This window comes from Schistocerca piceifrons, chromosome 1 (genome assembly GCF_021461385.2).
Source record: "Schistocerca piceifrons isolate TAMUIC-IGC-003096 chromosome 1, iqSchPice1.1, whole genome shotgun sequence".
In the NCBI taxonomy this organism is placed as follows: Eukaryota; Metazoa; Arthropoda; class Insecta; order Orthoptera; family Acrididae; genus Schistocerca; species Schistocerca piceifrons.
Window position 1 is genome coordinate 607422091 of NC_060138.1, and position 21157 is coordinate 607443247.

Sequence of the window (21157 nt, forward strand, 5' to 3'; positions counted from 1 at the left end):
TGTTGTTCATGACACTACCTCCAACTACTAGACAAAAATTAGCGACTACGCGAATTTTTCCCCCTGTCGACGCTTTTCCATTTTTTGTCTTCTTTGAGTGGGCTAAGTTCTTGACATGAAGATTTCACATCTCTTCGTATTACACACAATTACACCTGAGCCGAAGGACCAGAAAATCCTTTTTTTTTTAATGTAACGCACGCATCAGTTACTTAATGAATTATCTGTGAAATACATACATGCCTTTAAATTCTTTTTTCTTCTTTTTACTTTAGTAAAGCGATCCGATATTCAGTTTATCCCCTAATGACACATTAAAGTGATATTTATCATTCTTACAAGATCAGTCTATCATCCAGAAACATTCACATCAAGTCATATCATAATTCTTAAAATAAAAACCAATCATTATAACCCTTGAGTTGGGTGTTCTGAACAAGCCTGTCTAACGTCTAAAACTTCGCTTCCGTTGCCTACTAGTCTAAGTACGCTTCACTGACACTATCTGTTCGTCCACCTGTCACTGAATAAACAATCGCTACGAGAGGCTGATATCTTTTCCAGTATGATGCGACAGGCTGCTGAGATATTAAGTACACTCAGCACTAGCTACAACAAAAGTGATCATAACAAACACAAGTTTCATATCGTCCTTCAGGAAATAAGTTGAGCTAGTTTGATAAGCACGTCAGTTGAGTTAATATTCGCATTTTGCATGGTACTTGATTATTAGTAGTTTTAAACTTATTCAAATTCAGTGTTACTGCTGTTTAGTATCTATGAACATATTATTTTCCCTTGATGTTGTGATTTATCTGTGCAAATAAATGGCAGATTGTTTGTTTTTAGAGCCGGCCATTGTGGCCCAGTGGTTGTAGACGCTTCAGTCTGGAACCGCGCGACCGCTACGGACGCAGGTTCGAATCCTGCCTCGGGCATGGATGTGTGTGATGTCCTTAGGTTAGTTAGGTTTAAATAGTTATAAGTTCTACGGCACTGATGACCTCAAATGTTAAGGCCCATAGTGCTCAGAGCCATTTGAACCTTTTTTTTGTTTGTTTTTATGCCATACGCGTTATGCTTCTTTTTATTTACGAATCGTCCTCACTGGCCTGTTCAGATGGTTCAGATGGCTCTGAGCACTATGGGACTTGACATCTCAGGTCATCAGTCCCCTAGAATTAGAGCTACTTAAACCTAACTAACCTAAGGACATCACAAACGTCCATACCCGAGGCAGGATTCGAACCTACGACCGTAGCAGCTGCGCAGTTCCGGACTGAAGTGCCTAGAACCGCTCGGCCACACGGCCCACTGGCCTGTGACATATGTTTGACGTACGCATGCATCAAACGCTTTTCCGGATATATTATGATGTTCCAGTTTTTTCGGTGTTTTCTTTTTGAAGGTAAGAAACCAGTTTTTGAAATTCAAGTTTTGTAAGGTTAGATTGCTGTTTGATGCTACTTACGATATTTTGATCCCGTTAAAACATATGTGTTACCCTGGAATCGCACCTCGTTGCATCCTGCGTACACCACCGTTTGAGAGCACATTTCAGCTAAACGCTTCAGTTTCAGAGTGTGTATTTTTATTCTAAAAAAAAGTTGTGATTGTCTGTTTTCACTGTTTACAATGTTTCCAGCTGTCGCTGTGTCGATCGTCTTCTGTTTTGTGTAGAAGTGTCTGTATGATAATTGAAATATGCCCGCAAACAAATGTTCTCTGTGCTATTTGGATGTCGAACGTCAACTGTGTGAGCGTGCCAGTCGTGAAGATGATCGTATTTCGTTTTTTCCGTAGTTACAACGTGGATGACACTAAATTTCACGACAACGGACAATGAAAATACTTTTCGAGTCTGGTTCTGCGTCAGCCTATTACATAACAAGCTGATGTAAAGTTCAAAGCTAGAAATACGTAAAGAATTCTTTATCGCGTACAGACCGACGGAAAGTTGTTGTAACTACGACATGGCGAACTACGCAGATGACAGGAAACTCCAGGTATGCCGAAGTTCTGCGCTCTGATATCAGAGTTCTACCTACAGTTAGGACATAGATTACTGCCGCAAACACTAAAAATTGGACATCTTTATTTACACAGGACAACAAGGTGGGATGACATGTATGTGTTAACGAGAACCCAAAAACTCATAGGTGGAATCAAACAGCAATTAAACGCTACGAATCTTGTGCTCCAGAATCTCGTTTTTTAGCTACCAATAGGAGTCTACTGAAATAACCGTAATACTGGAAACACAGTTTTATAAGTATGCAACCAACATGTGTTATAGATTACTGAAGACGCTTCGTAAATAAAGCGAAGCGAAACACGTATGGCGTAGTATAGCAATTGAATAAAACTTTCAAATGTTTTGTGGAATGCATTGTCTAAAAGTAAGAAACAAAATAAATCAGTGGAGCATGTGACCCAACGTTTTATGATGCTCGAAATTATGTACAGCAAGTGAGACTACACAGCCTACGTATTCCACCAGAGCCATATCTCTATTACTCTTTAAAGTTATATGATTCAAAGTTAACTTCGAATTCTCAGCTGGCGTCCCATTTGCTATAAACGATTACGAGCATTATTCAAAGACGCATCAATAGTTCATATAATCTATTTTATTTCTCACTTTTAGGCAAATAGTTCCAAAAAAAGTTTAACCGTTTCCTTTAAAACATTTTTATTTCAGTATTTGTTATTTAATCTTCAGTATCAGCGGAATGTAACTTTATATGAGTGCGTAAAATAGCTAGATGTCGAAGGGATGGACATTTTGACACTTCATATACACAGCTAGCAGCAACTGTGCGTGAAAGGGTGTCTCAAAAGGAAGTTTTGTTTGATGTGTCGAAGTAGAGGATGAATTCCGTTGACAAAATCTTTATTTACTATTCAAATATCCAGTTTAGGAACCTGCTTCTTAATGTCATTTAAATGCAATCCAGAATGCCTCATTTAAACTATGGACAAAATTTTGTCTGAGGCTTCGGTACGTAAACACTGAGATAGCGGCCACTTCGCTACGGATATTTTCTTTTAGTTGCTCCAGGTAAATCTAATTATTGACAAGCACTTTATATTGGACGTATCTGCATAGAAAAAAATCCATGGGGCTCACGTATGGACTGCACGGGGCCCACTTATGTCACCCCTCCTGGAGATCAATTTGATAGAGAAAATTTCACGAACTCGCAGAATAGACGCATTGGAGAAGTGCGCTGTGGCCCCGTCCTACTGAAACCATGTTTTCGCATTATAGCCATGAAAGTTCTGCAATTCAGGCACCAAAAAATCATTTAACGTCATCACATTACGTTCCGAATTCACTGCACTACCGCTCTCGTCCCCGAAAAAGTCTGGACCAATTATTCTTCGGGACGACATCGCAGCCCACACATAAAATGTTGGCGAATGAAGCGGTTTTTCATGGTTCTGTTTAGGATTCATTACACTTCAGTAGCGGTTATTTTGCTTGTTGATGTGACCGTTCATGCGAAAATGAACCTCGTCAGAAAACAAAGTGTTGTTAAGTGAAGGGCACTCAGTCACTTCATTAACGAACTGCAGCCTATGTCTGGCACCCTGAGGCTTTAATTCTTGCACCAGCTGGATTTTGTTAGGCTGCAGTTCAAGGTCTTCATGGAGAATTCGGTGCAGTGATGATCTACGCACATTTCTAGAACTTCCATGCTAATGGAGAGCTTAGGAACATCACGAACTGGCGGATATGCTATCTCCGAAGACTCGCCCGTTCTGGATGACCTTGGTTGCCCGGATTTCGGGTTGGTCAGTGTTGAACCGATCTCCTCAAACGTTTTGATCCATTTCCGGATAAGAGGAACACTGGGAGCCTCATTTACATTATGCAATCGACGATCACTGCAACGTTTCCTCCGTGGTACAGTCGCCGAATCAACGTTTTTGTAAAATTCTCGCATACAGAACGCACTGTCTGCTCCCGAGGAGCGCTGAATTCCAATGGTTCAAATGGCTCTGAGCACTATGGGACTTAACTTCTGAGGTCATCAGTCCCCTAGAACTTAGAACTACTTAAGCATAACTAACCTAAGGACATCACACACATCCATGCCCGAGGCAGGATTCGAACCTTCGACCGTAGCGGTCGCGCGGTTCCAGACTGTAGCGCCTAGAACCGCTCGGACACTCCGGCTGGCGCGCTGAATTCCTAAGGCCAAGAAAGTGAGCTCTTCAAATATTAAACTATCTTCAGGACACCGTGTATTACACTATTTCTTGATATTAATAATTCAGTTTTTCTTAAATATCCCGATTACCCTCAAGCAAATAAATATTCTTTGGAAAATTAGACCTCACTCTGGTCAATTTTATGCCACATTTGTACATTTACGACTCTTCATTTGGACACAAAAATTCGGAAAAAATCGTTACGTCTTTCTCTCAAATCAGTAATTAAGATTTTCATAATTAGCCTCATTATTATCAAGCAATAAATTTTCTCTTGGAAGACTATAAATTACGATGGTCAGTTTGATGTTGCAGTTATCCATTTATTGCTCTTCGTTTGCCTATGAAAATTCGAATAAAAATTTTCCATCAAGTCACTAATTACGATATTCTTAATTACCATTACTTCCAAACAATTAAATCTTTCACTGGAAAACTAGACCTTACGTTGGTTAATTTGATACCCCATTCGTCTATTTCCGACTCTTCGTTTGGCTGTGGTAATTCGGACAAAAATCCATTCTGTAATTTCTAGCGATACCTTTTTTCATTCGTCAAACAATTGACCTTTTTTATTTACTTGCATAAACGGACAAAATCTACAAAAGTAATGATACGCACTTAAAAATGACAATATAAGTTTCCCTATCTGTCTGAAATGAGACTGAGGTGGTTTAGTGGCAGTCTGTATCTGAATATGGACGTTTCACTGTACTTTGTAAAGCGTATTCATCTCTCATATATTTGGTACCATTTCCTGCTCCGTCTTTGCTGCGATAGGTGGAGCGCGAGACGACAGAGTCGGTGGTGACGGTGGACTGGGAGAACGGCTTCGTGGAGGCGTCGGCCAAGGACAACGTGAACATCACGGAGGTGTTCAAGGAGCTGTTGGCGCAGGCCAAGGTGAAGTACAACCTGAGCCCGGCGCTGCGGCGGCGCCGCAAGCAGTCTCTGGCGCGCCACTCCATCTCGGTGGACCAGGGCCAGCAGGAGGCGGCGGCCGCGGCCGCGGCGGCGACTGCGGCGGCGGCGGCGGCTGCGGCGGCGGCGGCGGGAGCGGCTGGCTCGCACTTCCCGTCCCCCCAGCAGCTGCAGCAGCTGCAGCAGATCCGCGAGCGCCAGGGGAAGCGCAACTCCTGCTGCATCTCGTAGGTGCGCAACGCTGCAGTCTGCTTCCCTTTCTCTTTTAAGGTGCTGCTCACCGCAATCACTAGCTGCGGGGGGCTGTTGCACGAAGGTGGAGGAGAGCCCATGAAACGGAGCAAAGTCACGGGTGCATCTAGCTTGCGCTTGCGGGCCAACGTGCATTGGCGCCAGCGTCTCACAATTTCAGTCTGAGCGACACGTGCAACAGTCGTATATCTGACCTCAGTTCTATTCATTCCCCAATTTGTTTCACCACCACTGTGTGATGAAAAATTCAGTTTTTCAGGCGCATTTAAATTTGGCATTCCGTTTTCGGTATACCTGAGTTATGTTATGAGAATCGTATGGAATTTGTAGAGGATTATCATTATTTACTTTTTACATTTTCACAAGCTTAAAGTGGTTAAATTCCAAAGGGCTTCTATCTGCATCTAAAGCTAAAGCTTTCAGATGATTGTCCTTCGGACATTGTCAAGTGCTGATAGGGAGTTGCTGCCCCTTGGCGAACAGCACTATTCCGACAGCTTCTTTTTCCTTTTTCTTCTCTTTCTTTTTTAGTCGTTAGTCGCCCGACTGACTTGATAAGCGCGCCACGAATTCCTCTCCTATCTCAGCTTCTTTTTCTTGTCAGAGTTTTTCATGTGTTCGTTTCTTCGCCGATCGTGCGGGACACCTGCTCTTCTTTCCCTTATCAGTCCATCTAATTTTCAACTTTGTGCGTGCAAAACTGGTACTGCAATCTGCAGTCGCTGCTAATTTGATGCTGTGGTCCACATATTTCAAAATTAATAAACTGTTCCGGACTATTATGCCGTTGTCGAACGGATTTCACCTTAAAACCCGACGTTTCGTCCCTATCTTCTGAGGAAGTTTCCAAGGGGGATCGTTGTTTCTTTGAATGTCCGATTGACACCCTGGCTCGCTACTGACAGAGGTAAATCACGTTCATCCACACAAGGTGACTGTAAAATTGCAAGGTTGTGAGGAAGCACTTGAACACGGTGCATTGGCGAAATCAGCTAATCATGTGAAATAAATGACTATGATCATAGCACAGTCAATGTGGAAAGTAGAAGTATCTTTTAATAAATTTTTGGCTTGTTGATACGTAAATATTTTGAGAGTAAACAGCAGTTACGAGGTCTATTCGGAAAGTAAGGTCTGATCGGTCTCGAAATCGAAATCACAGTGAAAACAAAACATGATTTATTTGTAACAGTTTGCTAAGCCTTCCTCCTAGCTCTCAACATACCTGCCGCTCCGACATATTCATTTGTCTTAACGTTGTACCAACTTTCCAACATCCTCGCTGCTGTCTACCGCTTCTCTACATTGGTCTGCAGTTCGTTGTCTATGCGAAAATGTTGTCTTCGTAGCCAACTGTTCACGTGAGCAGAGATGAACACCAGTAGGCGAGAAGCCCAAGCTGTAACACTTCCCACCGAAAATGCTGCAGGGGCGCTCTCATTGCCCCTGCAGTGTGAAGCCGAGAATTGGTATGAAGAAGGAAATTGAAACTTCCTGGCAGATTAAAACTGTGTGCCGTAACGAGATTCGAACTCGGGACCTTTGCCTTTCGCGGGCAAGTGCTCTTGCAACTGAGCTACCCAAGCATGACTCACGACTCGTCATCACAGCTTCAATACTGCCAGTACCTCATCCCCTACCTTCTAAACTTCACAGAACCTCTTCTGTGAACCTTGCAGAACTAGCACTCCTGGAAGAAAGGATATTGCAGATACATGGCTTAGCCACAGCGTGGGGGAATGTTTCCAGAATGAGATTTTCACTCTGCAGCGGAGTGTACGCTGATTTGAAACTTACTGGCACATTAAAACTGTTTGCCGGACCGAGACTCGAACTCGGGACCTTGCCCGCGAGAGGCAAAGGTCCCGAGTTCGAGTCTCGGTCCGGCATACAGTTTTAATCTGTCAGTAAGTTTCAGATCAGTGCACACTCCGCTGTAGAGTGAAAATCCCATTCTGGAAGAAGGAAATTCATTACAGATGCGTTATGTAGGATTGCATGAAATCAAGCGAAACTTCTCAGCGGGCACCCGTACTTGGCAGGAGACGCTATTGTTCTAGGCACCTTCACGTGCTCACTGTGCGCTCAGAATCTAAAAGAGCGACGTGACGCGATCGACAGTCATACTAGAGACACAGCCCAACACATCTGTGCAAAGCTTCATCAGTTTTTCAATGTCGTTTCCATTTCGCGTGCTATCGGTCCTCACTTTCCGAATAGCCCTCGTAGATGGTCACTCACAAGAGAAGTTATTCGGAAACTGGAGAAAGCTACAGAGTTGTAGAAGGAGGGGAATTGCATGGGGTAAATGGAACAAGAGGGTAAGGAAGTTTCGGCACATAGACTAACATACAGTCACTTTAAGAAACACAGAATAAGTAGCACAATGATTCGAAATAAAAAAGGTCAACTGGTTAATAGAAATAGAAAATAAGGCGAGTTTCATTTTGAAAAGTACATAATTACTGCAGTTCCGAAGAAAACAGTAATGGACGTATCACAAGAATACAAAAATAATCAGTACTTTGTCATAAAGTGTAAAGGAAAACTGAAAGTATATTAAGCGGGAATGGTTTCGGGAGAAGCAGTTGCAGCCGGGAAGCAATTTAGGATTGCGGTTGATAATGGGGAGCATATTCAGGAAAAATACGGAAACATTCATCGCATTCGTACATTTGGAGAAATGATTTGGTAATGTGGAAAGGAATAATATATTTGACATCCATAGCGAATGTTCTGTCAACTGCAAGAATAGAAGGGTAATCCATTCCTTTAGGTGAAACATACAGGAGTAATAATTACTACTGAAATCATAATAAATAAATAGTCCTTTACTAAAGATATGAGCGTAGGGGAGCAGATGCAACAATCCTGAGCTGAGAGATAATTACGAAGAAAGAAATTCGATACCATGCGTCTTTTTCGTGATAATTAGCACTGCATTCAGCCAATCCGACTGTTACGCGCTCAAATTCAAGCGGCCCGCTGGATACAACTAGCGTCCGTTGTTCTCATAGCGTACATGATAGTACGCGTGACTGCTCAGCATTCGGCTCGGATTCGATCCTTGCCACCGTCCCACGTCCAAGTTTTACATCGCTCTCTTCATCCGTTTTAGGAAACCAAAAGAAACACGCGTTTGGCGTCAGTTTCCTCTAGCACAGCGCACCGAACGAAGTGCCTCAACTGGACTCGCTTTCTGGAGGACGACGGTATCCTCATTTATGTTTTCCGTGATTTCCCTAAATCGCTTCGGGCAAAACGCTGAGGTGATTCCTTTGAAAAGGCACGGCTGATTTCCTTCCCTATCCTTTTCTAATCCGAGCTTGTGCACCGTCGACCGCGTTGCCGATGGGACGTTAAACACTAATCGCTTCCTCTAATAGGCCGCTTGAATACGCGCGTGCACGGATTATCTAACTTCAATACTAATTAACTCGGAAAAGGCGGAACGTATCGAATTTTTTTTTTTCTTATCAGTTATTTCACAGTACAGCCTACCCTGAAACACCCTTACAAGGTTTTCAGACTGTTTACGACCACCCTGTTTAGAGATTGTCATCGGTGATGAATTTTTGATTTTCAACATTGAACTTAGTCATTCGTCTTTACTTAACACCCTCTGCGAGTTGCATTCTAGCAGCTCCCAGGTATAGAAGTACGAAACCAGAATTTGGTTACAATTATTACACTTTTTTGTTTGAAACTGATAAACAATATTTTATTCAAAATAATCTCCATTGCTATTTGTACATTTCTCTCACCTCTTCAGCAGGCTATGAATATCACGCCAAAAAAACAGTTCTTCCTTTGAAGCGAAGCAGTCAGAGGGTCATTTTCGTACATTTTCATACGAACTGAATCGCTGTTCAGCGAGAGTGTGTTCCAGTGATGCAAACAAATGATAATCGTACGGAGCCAAGTCTGAAGAATAAGCCGCATGCCCTAGTATTTCCCAACGGAACGCCTCGATCGTTTCCAGACCCCTTTTTGTTGTGTGTGATGGGGCGTTATCATGGAGCAATATGACTTTGTGTTGCCTTCTCCATTTTCGGTCGTTTTTCACGCAATGCTCCATTTAAATTGATCATTTGCTGTTGGTAGCCATCAGTGGTAACTATTTCACCACGTTTTAGTAGCTCATAATAGATGACATCCTTCTGATCCCACCAAACACAGAGCATTGTCTTCTTTCCAAAGGGATTTGGTCTTGCAGTGGATGTCAGTAGTTTGCCTGGATTTGGCCATGATTTACGACAGTTAGGATTCTCAAAATATATCCATTTTTCATCACCTGTCTCTATTCGATGGAGAAACGACTTTCTTTTGTACCTGGCGAGCAGCATTTTACAAGTAGTCTTTAGATTTTCTTGCTGCTTTTCATTCAGTTCACGCGGAACCCATTTTCTCACTTTCTGCACCTTTCCCATAGCTTTCAACCGAAGAGAAATGGCTTTCTGCTTTAAATTCAATTGTTCCCCGAGTTCCTGTTGAGTCTGAGTATCATCTTCATCCAGTAAGGCCTGAAATTCGCTGTCTTCGAACTTTTTCGGTGGTTTCTCGCGCTCGTCATTTCTCACGTCAAAATCACCACTTCTGAATTTTTTGCACCACTCGAAACGCTGTGTTTTCCCAAGAGCGTGTCGGCCGAAAGCTTCGACAAAGCTTCGATGTGATTCTGCAGCTGTTTTCTTCAAATGATAACAGAAAAGCTGGCCGGTGAGGCCGAGCGGTTCTAGGCGCTTCAGTCTGGAACTGCGTGACCGCTACAGTCACAGGTTCGAATCCTGCCTCGGGCATGGATGTGTATAATGTCCTTATGTTAGTTAGCTCAGAGCCGTTTGAACCATCTGATAACAGAAAACCAATGCTGTCCACAAATCGTAATTCGTAGGCAGAAAACTCTACATGTTTAGGGGTTTAAAACACATACTGATGTATGGAAATTGGGTTACTGTGTGTTGACATTCATCGTCAGCCGTTACAGGAAGCAGACACGGTCTCAGGGGCCCTACACTGACCGCTAGCACCATCTATAGGGAAATTCCTGTTTCATACTTCTACATCTGGTGTATCTCTGTAACCAACAAATACTGCATGTGTACTGTAAGGGAAGTGTTATTCTAATTATTCTTTACTATCACCTCCTAAAATATTTGCTATTGGCCTGGAACTCCCTGTACATTTTCAGTTATATTTGTTGCACTGTTTTTAAAGCATGTGTGAATTTTATTTTTACGTACATTATCCAAGTAAACGAAAAAATTACAGTTGCAGGAATGAAAGCTTCTCCATGATGTGAAAGTTCCCATGCGTTGCCGTGATTGTTCTGCGAAAAACACTGAGGTTCACCTGTCATTTACAGTAAACAGCACGTTACACCCACTTATTTGTATTCACATCTCCCCTTGATATTGGCCTTCAGAGCGTCAGTTTACGAGACGGTGGTCCAGACAGAAAATGCATCAGCACCGCCCCGTAAATCCATTACTGTTATTGACACGTCTTAAATATTTGTGCTGTAGTTCCGTTTATACCAAAAATCACAAGTAAGCACCATGCTCTCACTGCGAAGTGACTTCTGGCATCAAAGACTGTTTTACTCGTATTTTGCAGGTGATTTTTGTGTTAGAAGATATAAACGCGCAAATCAAAGCTATACGATATCTTTGAGCAGCCAGTAGGTCTGATCAGGAGACAAAAGAGAACGCACGTCCTCTGCACCGACAATATGAAATAGCAGAGTAATTCTTGTGGCTCGGAATACTTCACGTCAACATAATTACAACAATCACTCATTTGAAGCCGTTAGCAGTTTACACTGATCGATTACCGAGAGCCACGTTGCTCCAGTTCATTGGTTTCATCCATTTTTGATGTTGTCAGTAGCAAGCTAAAACATTCCACACTGAACAATTAATGACCAAAAGAACATAATCGGTAACTCACTGATCCAGTGAGCCACTAAAACAAGAACAAACAGAAATGTGAAAAGGTTGAAAAATGAACTAACTAACTGCAAATAAAGGTTTATTAGCCATTGACCATGGTTGCGATATTTGTAAAAATATCTTCTTCAGAAGTAGCGGCCTTGTTACATCGCATGATGGTACAACAGATTAGATGAAGCCGAGCGGCTCTTATGCCAGGGACTAAGGCCAACTAACTCCAAACGATAATATAACCTCACGAAACCTGTGCTACAAAAGTTGTTTCTAATCTGAAAAACAAGAGAAAAACGTGAGGAGACACAGCTTAGTAACATATCTGTTACTTCTGCGTAGTTCAGTTACTAAATATATAAAAACAAACATATATTATAGAACACTGAAGATGCTTCATAAGTAAAAGAAGTGAAACTTACGAGACAAAAAATAAACTGGCTTTCATTTAGTTGCAAAGATGAAACATACCTCCATGAATATATTTTGTATTTAAAAGTCTGTTATCCAAATGGTAAATGTGTATTTATTTTGCCTTCACAATACAGCCAGCGCCTGATCGTTCAATAAAAGTACCTGCTAATGTTTAGCGTGGTATGATTCCATCTATAACACAGAAAATTCAGAAGTTGCATCCATATCCTGGTTTTATGTAAACTGGAGGTGAAGGGGAAAGAAAGGAAAGCAAAGAAAAGTGATTATTGATATGAGTTGCACCACGAATTTGTGCAGCATCATCGGCGATGAGTAGAAATGTGTGCTGTACTGGGACTTTTTTTCTTTTTGTTGTTGACGGGCCCAGGCGAGGAATAAAACTTTCTGTCGTGCAGTCATCAAGAGTACATAAATGGGTCTTCAAGCTCCAAAAAATTGAACTTTGAACTTAGTCGTTCGTCTTTACTTAACAGGCCCAGCATTGAAATCTGCAGCAATTTGCGGAACAGTTACGCATATGTCACTTTGAACGATTCTATTCAGTCGTCGTTGGTCCCGTTCTTGCAGGATCTTTTTCCGGCCGCAGCGATGTCGGAGATTTAATGTTTTACCACGTTCCTGATGTTTACGGTACACTCGTGAAAAGGTCGTACGGGAAAATCCTCACTTCATCGCCACTGGAGATGCTGTGTCCCATCGCTCGTACGCCGACTATAACACCACGTTCAAGCTCCCTTATATATTGATAACCTGCCGTTGTAGGAGCAGTAACCGATCTAACAATTGCGCCAGACACTTGTTATCTTATGAAGGCTTATCCGACCGCAGTGCCGTCTTCTGCCTGTTCACATACCTCTGTATTTGAATACGCATACCTATATTAGTTTCTTTGGCGCTTCAGTGTATATAACTAGTGTATGTGTGGTTGCCTAATGTTGTCTCCGAAATGGAATTTTCAAGCCCTACAAATTATTCAAAGAATCCTGCCATTGAAAACCTCCACATAGGGATTTCCATAAAAAGAAGTATCACATTGTTGTTTTACTTCAGTCTAGCAAATAAAACCAATTATTCCTATCGGAATGCTACTAGAATGAATGCTGTAAATGATTTATTCTCAAAAAACATGTAGAGTGCTAGAAATTCTATAAATATGACGAACATAATGTCGGATCCTACCGCAAATGTAATGTTGAGATTGGCAGAACACATGTTTGACATTCTATAGATCACGCTCCCTTTTACTGGATGGACACAAACCCAGCTGATACTGATCAGCGACGAGAAACAGAAGAGCAACACCATGACTGGCACTTTCAGAAAAAACTCAGTGGTGAAGGAAGTGGAACTCAACACATTTACTGCGAATGTTTCTCTATTTGCCGAAGCGGAGTGAGCAGATCGCCTACTGAAGTATGGTCATCAGTTTTAGTGCAACGATGATCTGCTCCTTGGGGCATTGACTGCTGTGCAGATTATGTACGTGGCATACCCATAATTCTCTGTTTACACAGTGGTTGCAGTATAGTGTACGCAAACTCCTAGGGCTGAAACTATGTCAATATAAGACACAATATGAGACAAGGTTTATGTATCCTCTCTATCCAGGAACAGAAATTAGACTCCAGTATTCTTCGGTTATGAAGCACTTCAATGTGTGCGGAACTGCACAGAGAGAGAAAGAATCGTCACCCGATTAAAGAGAACAACAACTCCATCCACGGACAAATGATTTCACATGCTCTTTGTAATGAACTCAGTACTTCTCAAAATGTCTCTAGGTCGATCCCTGGAGGGAAGTGTCTTCGCTCAATCCATGCAGGGAAGTGTGTCTCTGCGACAAACATCACTTTTTCGTGGACACGTGGCATCTATGTTTGCACTCATTACAGAAACATCGCCTCCCTTTGCATAGGTCATGAATCTGCCAGCCAACTGCCTGAAGGTCATAATATTTTCAGAGGATTTTCTGAAAGTTTCAGTTTCCCCTCCTACAGCCTTAGCACTCCGCCAATTAAATGCACAACTGTGCCTTTCGGTGGGAATCATGCTCTGACAATTCCCTTCAGAAGTTTCCTCAGAGGTTAGTTCACCACCATTTTTGTAACTTTGCACATTCCTTAACACTAAAAATAATATCTTTCCGCCATGACGCGCTACTCATACTCTTCCACCAGGTACACAAGTCTGAAGTTTGTTTTTGGTGCACCTGAGTGCAACCACCCACCTGCACTCCGTGTGCTCTGGTGGTTCTGTGGCCTCCAGCGTTGCAAACCGCCGCCTTCCCGCTCTGGCCTCTCTCAGGGCAGTAAATGTCCACCCCTGCAGAGCACTAATCTCTTCGAAGTCCTACTTTAGCCAATAGCAGCTACTGAGGAATGAGTTGCCTACGTCACACTTTCTGTCAGTTCTCAACTCTAATTAACTCCCAGACACGCAGTACTACAACCATTGAAACTTCCTGGCAGATTAAAACTGTGTGCCGGACCGAGAGTCGAACTCGGGACCTTTGCCTTTCGGCCTTGACCCGCTACTCATATTCTTCCACCAGGTCCACAAGTCTGAAATTTGTTTTCGGTGCACGCGAAAGGCAAAGGTCCCGAGTTTGAGTCTCGATCCGGCACACAGTTTTAATCTGCCAGGAAGTTTCATATCAGCGCACACTCCGCTGTAGAGTGAAAATTTCATTCTAGAAACATCCCCCAGGCTGTGGCTAAGCAATGTCTCCGCAATATCCTTTCTTTCAGGAGTGCTAGTCCTGCATGTTCGCAAGAGAGCTTCTGTAAAATTTGGAAGGTAGGAGACGAGGTACTGGCAGAAGTAAAGCTGTGAGGAGGGGCTGTGAGTCATGCTTGGGTAGCTCAGTTGGTAGAGCACTTGCCCCGAAAGGCGAAGGTCCCGAGTTCGAGTCTCGATCCGGCATACAGTTTTAATCTGCCAGGAAGTTTCATATTAGCGCACACTCCGCTGTAGAGTGAAAATTTCATTCTACTACAGAGATTGTTAATACGTGGCCCTAGACGGTATCAAGCTCTGAAATGATTAATAATCCGATTGTGCATCAAAATCAAAAAGAATTTACAGAATAGTAAATGTATGGTTTCAAAATTTTGCTGCATTGTACCAAAAGCAAATATTTCATATTTGGTTTGAATATTTCACTTTTATCATTGAGCAGCTTTGCAGTGATGGTTGCAAAGTAACGAGGACATTCTTTGGTGAGCGGTAGTTTTCGCAGTAAAATAGTGGAAGTTTTTTTCCCAATTTTTCGCAGGGTGGACATGTATAGGGGGTGTATAGCCTAACATCTGAATTTCAGGCAGTTATCGGCGGCAGTGCTTTTCTTTGGATGTCGCAAATTAATGAGATGCGATTTGTATCCTGCAGTAGAATGTAAAAACTATACCAACTTTGCTCATAAAACTAACAGAAAATGCACTGCGCCTACTTTCGTGGAAAGAGGAAATTTATTGTCATCGCAATTGTGTTTTTTGTTTTAATCAATGCTCAGTTATAAAAGATGCATTGACATTAAATAAAATTGTTCTTTTGTGTGTGTGTGTGTGTGTGTGTGTGTGTGTGTGTGTGTGTGTGTATGTGTGTGTGTGAGTGTGTGTGTTTGTGTGTGTAATTGTGTGGTTGTCCTAGACAGCTGTGCTCCAACCAGGGTGTGGCTGCATTTTAGCCTCATTCATCTCGTTTTTGTTCTGCAGGTAGCTGACGTTATGGCCTTTTGCATTAATGAAGCACTGCCAAATGGAGCAACCAGCCACGTGCCCCACCCTGGAGGCTGCTCTGATCACAGCTGGGTGAAGACTTTGCTACCAGATATGGCACGGGCTCTGACGAGCAGAGACATAAGCTGCCTATTTTCCAAGCAGTGGACGTTTGAAAAAGCGATGTGGGGAATTCTCCAGAATTTCATTGATGTTCCAGGGGGCTGGCGGGGGGGGGGGGGAGGGGGGGTCAAGTCTTTCTGAATATCTTTAACCGATTGCATGAAGCATGCTCTTCTCATCTTTTGTATATTTATGACTGATTTTCGCAGTCTGGAAACAGTATGTTAATGCCACCAGAAGGGTCTCTTTGTAGACCACCAGCGAAAGGATAGGATAAGTCTCTATCACTATCTACGGAGAGGAGAGGGAGGGATGAGGACTGGTTGGGGGGAGAGGATAAGAATGCCTCAAAGATGGTTAATTCATGAGCACACATCTAGGAGGACACAGCTGCAAATGCTGCTCCCTCTGGAATCTTTTGGGATGACGATTTTCCCCAGTACACAGGTTGCATTATGACCCATTCATTACGAGTGCTACTTTTTTCTCATGAGAGTTTCAGTGTGTACTTAGAGCAGCGAAGCAAAAAATGATCCAAATGGCTCTGAGCACTATGGGACTTAACATCTGAGGTCATCAGTCCCCTAGAACTTAGAACTACTTAAACCTAACTAACCTAAGTACATCACACACATCCATGCCCGAGGCAGGATTAGAACCTGCGACCGTAGCGGTCGCGCGGTTCCAGACTGAAGGGCCTAGAACCGCTCGGCCACACCGGCCGGCACCAGTGAAGCATTTTCCATCAGTTGTGGTAGTGCGTATTGGCTTCAATTACATGGGTGCAGTGTGATTGTCAAGCAGGCATCTGCAGCGAGCTCTGACATCAAACAGCAATAGACACAGTTCTCAGCTGTATGCTTACTGGTAATACACTTATTAAGCTCCTCTCTGTCCAACACCAGCATATCATCAGTTGAACACAATTTCCATCAAAAATAAAGATAGCACCTTCCAGTCCAGTTTTTTTTTCTGTCATCTTGTAGGTGAAGGGTAGAGTTTGAGTGCATCGGCCACTGCTTTCGAGTGGTATTGTGAATTGTTTTGGCAGCAGCTAACACCAGTCGTATGACATTGTCAATTTTTGAGCTGTGTTGCGATTTTAGGCTCTCCTTGCGAAATGCTATGCATATAGTTGCAAAATTAAGACCTGTCTTTATGATTAATTACATAATTAGCAACGATCTTTACTTCAGTTACCCATCCAAAATAAAGTACATTAATCTAACCTTCCTCTCTTGCATCCAGACAGTTTCCATGTGTTGGGGGGTGCACTTGGGCTTACTGCCCAGAAGTACCATGGTTCAAGTCCTGGAAAGGACACCACCATTTTTTATTTCCCGTCAGTTCTCAGGAGGGATTGGAGTGGGCCGTCATCACAATCCTAGGACAAAGAAATTCCCACCAAAATTCGAAATTCCCACTCTAGGGTAGATGGGACAAGTTGCGAGGGGGAAGCGTGATGAGGGGGCAGAGAATCACATACAAGCGAGGAAAACATATGACGTCATCCGGGGGTGGGGTTGGGGATGGGGACAGGGGGTAATTAATTGATCAATTTACTTAATTTATGTACCAATTTCTTATCAAAAGTGGGCTCATGCCGCTCTTATCCTACTACTGTCCAGATTGTGCAAAATTCCCTTTTTGTGGTTTTTTTAGCATGCCACTTCATTAAGACCCACCCTGTTAACATACAAGTATGCAAATTGCCCTCGCGCCCATGGCACTAGCCTCACATTTGAGGGCTTCCAAAATCAGAAAATAGGCCATTATTTTTTGTTATTTTTGTTTTGTTTTAATGAATTACAAACATCAGCTGTGTTTGGGACATTGATAGAAATCAACAGGGAGAGTTAAGAATGCGTGCCAGACTGGATTTCGAACCCGGGATCTCCTGCTTACTAGGCACGTGCTCTAACCACCGAGGACACATGAATTCGCGCGGCTGCGCGGACTTATCACAGGCACGCCCCCCACTCCCCCCCCCCCCCCCCCCAGCAGACCCACATTCTCAACCTATTCCACGCACTACTAAAGTAGTGCTGTAGTGCTCCCTGACTATTAATCTCAATGCTCGTGGCAAGACCTATTTCAGCATTCGTTCATATGAATGTATGCATCCGTACAGAAGTGATCCTTCGCTTGTGATCGCCATATTTATATGCATATAGTGTTTGTTCTTTGGGACGTATCTGAGAGAACTGGCACCATACAAAAGTTATTTTTTTTAGCCTCGTGTTTGCCAAAAACGCTGAAGGCACTGTTGCTCTGCAAAACCGTGTGTAAACAGCCGAGGCCTACTTCTCGTGGCGCTTCCACCCTCAGCATCCCACACACACCCAGAGGTTGTAAATCTGGAGAATGACTAGCTGTCGCCTGGAGCGTATCGCCAGCCATAGTTCCACGAATTCACTGCCTGACCCAGTAGTCTTCCGACACAGTGCCGCTCTCAGCAACATTTCCTCTTTCCCCAGTCTGGGCTCCAATGCAGTATGTCTTTTCGCAACGCCAGAAACATTCAAAACGATCGGGTCTTTCACCATGTTAGAGGAAAGAATATTTACATAGGGCACCGTACTATCAGTCTCTATGGTACATGCTCATCAATAAGTATTCATAGCAATCCCCATCACCCAACTTTAGTAAATTATGGAACTTGTAGAAGAATGAAAATGAAACAGGCATATAAATTTTCCTGCCTCATTTCAATTGTAATTCAGAACATAAAAATTCACGCCCTTGCAAGTTTTGGTAACTTTTTGAATGAAATACATGGCACCTCCTTCCATGTCTCATTTCAACAGAAAGTGGATGCATGTTATATAAATATTTTGATTGGGAAGGGAATTTTACGAATGTTTTGTTATAGGTCTCTGGTGTTTCTTCGCAAGATCTATTATTAGATGCCACAGAATGTTCAGAAAAAGGGCTGATATTTTGCAATTGAAGTATATGATTATCTTGTTTTCCATCTCTTCTGCCAATCTGTCTGCTATCAGTCGTTTCCATGTGTTCTTTTTTTTATTTTGTTTCGGTGTCAGTGTACCCAGTGTATGTGAAGAGTTGCAGCTCGCCAGCAGCCTTGTGAGTGTCGCAGCAGCAGGTGTTGTGACGTTTTCCCCGACCTGTGTCCGCAGGAGCCCCCGGGCGGCCGGCGTGGGGCGGCGGCGTGAGCCAGGCGGTGCCGGCACGCACCCCCCACCCCTCGGCCTCTCGCACACAGTACAGTACTACATGCTCAGCGACAATCTCACTCTACACCCTCGCGCGCGGCAGCCCAGCCACCGCTGCAGCCAACGCGCCCTCCGTCATCACTTATTGCAAGCAACAAGTAACGTCACTCATAGACTCTCCATAGAAGGGCAACTGTATCCATTCCGCGCTGAATCGACCGAGTTAACAATCGTTGACTCGTGTCGGATTCGTGTACTACTTTGCTCACTTCGTGTATTCTGTTTACATCCTTACTGTAATAATACTTTTGTTCGTGAGAGATAGTAATTTTAATAAGCATATATCTTTAGAAAGATATGTTTACGAATAAAGTGAAATGAAACTACTAAGAGCCAACAGAAGTCTTTCATTCTTCTTTCTGTAAAACCTGTCTGGTAACATGACTATTACGTATTCTTTCTTTTCCTGCTATTCGGATTGTTTGTGAATGCTGCAGCAACTGCCCAGACACGGGAAAGGCTCCTCACACAAGTAGGTAACAAAACATATGAACAAGTAAGTACATAACTAGCGATTTCTACGGACCTCTCATCAGGTAACGTTCTATCACAGACAAGAACAAACACGAAATTCTATCAGTTTTCGTACATAACCTAACGTAGTAAAATCCATTCAGTGAGATGCACTCATCGGCGAAGAGTCAGTCCTATTTTGCTCCAAGTTCCTGAAGGCGTTTCTTGACTATACTGTTCAGTTGCATGACATATATAAAAAGGTCTTTTGAGCAGGGAATGTTACCAAAAATATTTTAACAAAAGCAAAGCTAACAGAATTTGAATTCCACCGCCAGAGTAATGTGTTCGAAACGACTTTACTTTAAGAAAAAATCGTTTAATCTAACATTTATGATAATTAAAAAAGTGCACCGTTTCATAAAGTCAAAATAAAAAAAATTATGGTAAGGTCTTATGGGACCAAACTGTTGAGGTCATCGGTCCCTAAGCTTACGCACTACTTAATCTAACTTAAACTAACTTACGCCAAGGAAACACACACACCCATGCCCGAGGGAGGAGTCGAACCTCCGACGAAAGTCAAAATAAATTCTCTCCTTAAGACAAGGGAACGAATTCCACGAATATGTGACTGACAAAAAGTAAGACAGCTACACTCCTGGAAATGGAAAAAAGAACACATTGACACCGGTGTGTCAGACCCACCATACTTGCTCCGGACACTGCGAGAGGGCTGTACAAGCAATGATCACACGCACGGCACAGCGGACACACCAGGAACCGCGGTGTTGGCCGTCGAATGGCGCTAGCTGCGCAGCATTTGTGCACCGCCGCCGTCAGTGTCAGCCACTTTGCCGTGGCATACGGAGCTCCATCGCAGTCTTTAACACTGGTAGCATGCCGCGACAGCGTGGACGTGAACCGTATGTGCAGTTGACGGACTTTGAGCGAGGGCGTATAGTGGGCATGCGGGAGGCCGGGTGGACGTACCGCCGAATTGCTCAACACGTGGGGCGTGAGGTCTCCACAGTACATCGATGTTGTCGCCAGTGGTCGGCGGAAGGTGCATGTGCCCGTCGACCTGGGACCGGACCGCAGCGACGCACGGATGCACGCCAAGACCGTAAGATCCTACGCAGTGCCGTAGGGGACCGCACCGCCACTTCCCAGCAAATTAGGGACACTGTTGCTCCTGGGGTATCGGCGAGGACCATTCGCAACCGTCTCCGTGATGCTGGGCTACAGTCCCGCACACCGTTAGGCCGTCTTCCGCTCACGCGCCAACATCGTGCAGCCCGCCTCCAGTGGTGTCGCGACAGACGTGAATGGAGGGACGAATGGAGACGTGTCGTCTTCAGCGATGAGAGTCGCTTCTGCCTTGGTGCCAGTGATGGTCGTACGCGTGTTTGGCGCCGTGCAGGTGAGCGCCACAATCAGGACTGCATACGACCGAGGCACACAGGGCCAACACCCGGCATCATGGTGTGGGGAGCGATCTCCTACACTGGCCGTACACCACTGGTGATCGTCGAGGGGACACTGAATAGTGCACGGTACATCCAAACCGTCATCGAACCCATCGTTCTACCATTCCTAGACCGGCAAGGGAACTTGCTGTTCCAACAGGACAATGCACGTCCGCATGTATCCCGTGCCACCCAACGTGCTCTAGAAGGTGTAAGTCAACTACCCTGGCCAGCAAGATCTCCGGATCTGTCCCCCATTGAGCATGTTTGGGACTGGATGAAGCGTCGTCTCACGCGGTCTGCACGTCCAGCACGAACGCTGGTCCAACTGAGGCGCCAGGTGGAAATGGCATGGCAAGCCGTTCCACAGGACTACATCCAGCATCTCTACG

General features: G+C 43.8%; 1 protein-coding gene across 2 annotated transcripts in view; it reads left to right on the forward strand.

Annotated features, from left to right (window-relative positions):
- Positions 1-19180, forward strand: part of LOC124801333 (GTP-binding protein Rhes-like) — a 454864-nt gene extending 435684 nt beyond the window's left edge. For both annotated transcript variants that reach the window (XM_047263065.1, XM_047263066.1), the window contains 2 exons: positions 4999-5370; positions 18748-19180. In XM_047263065.1, coding sequence (XP_047119021.1) covers positions 4999-5370 — 372 coding nt within the window. In that variant the 3' untranslated portion in view covers positions 18748-19180. The remainder of the gene's footprint in view (positions 1-4998; positions 5371-18747) is intronic.
- Positions 19181-21157: the final 1977 nt, after the last annotated feature.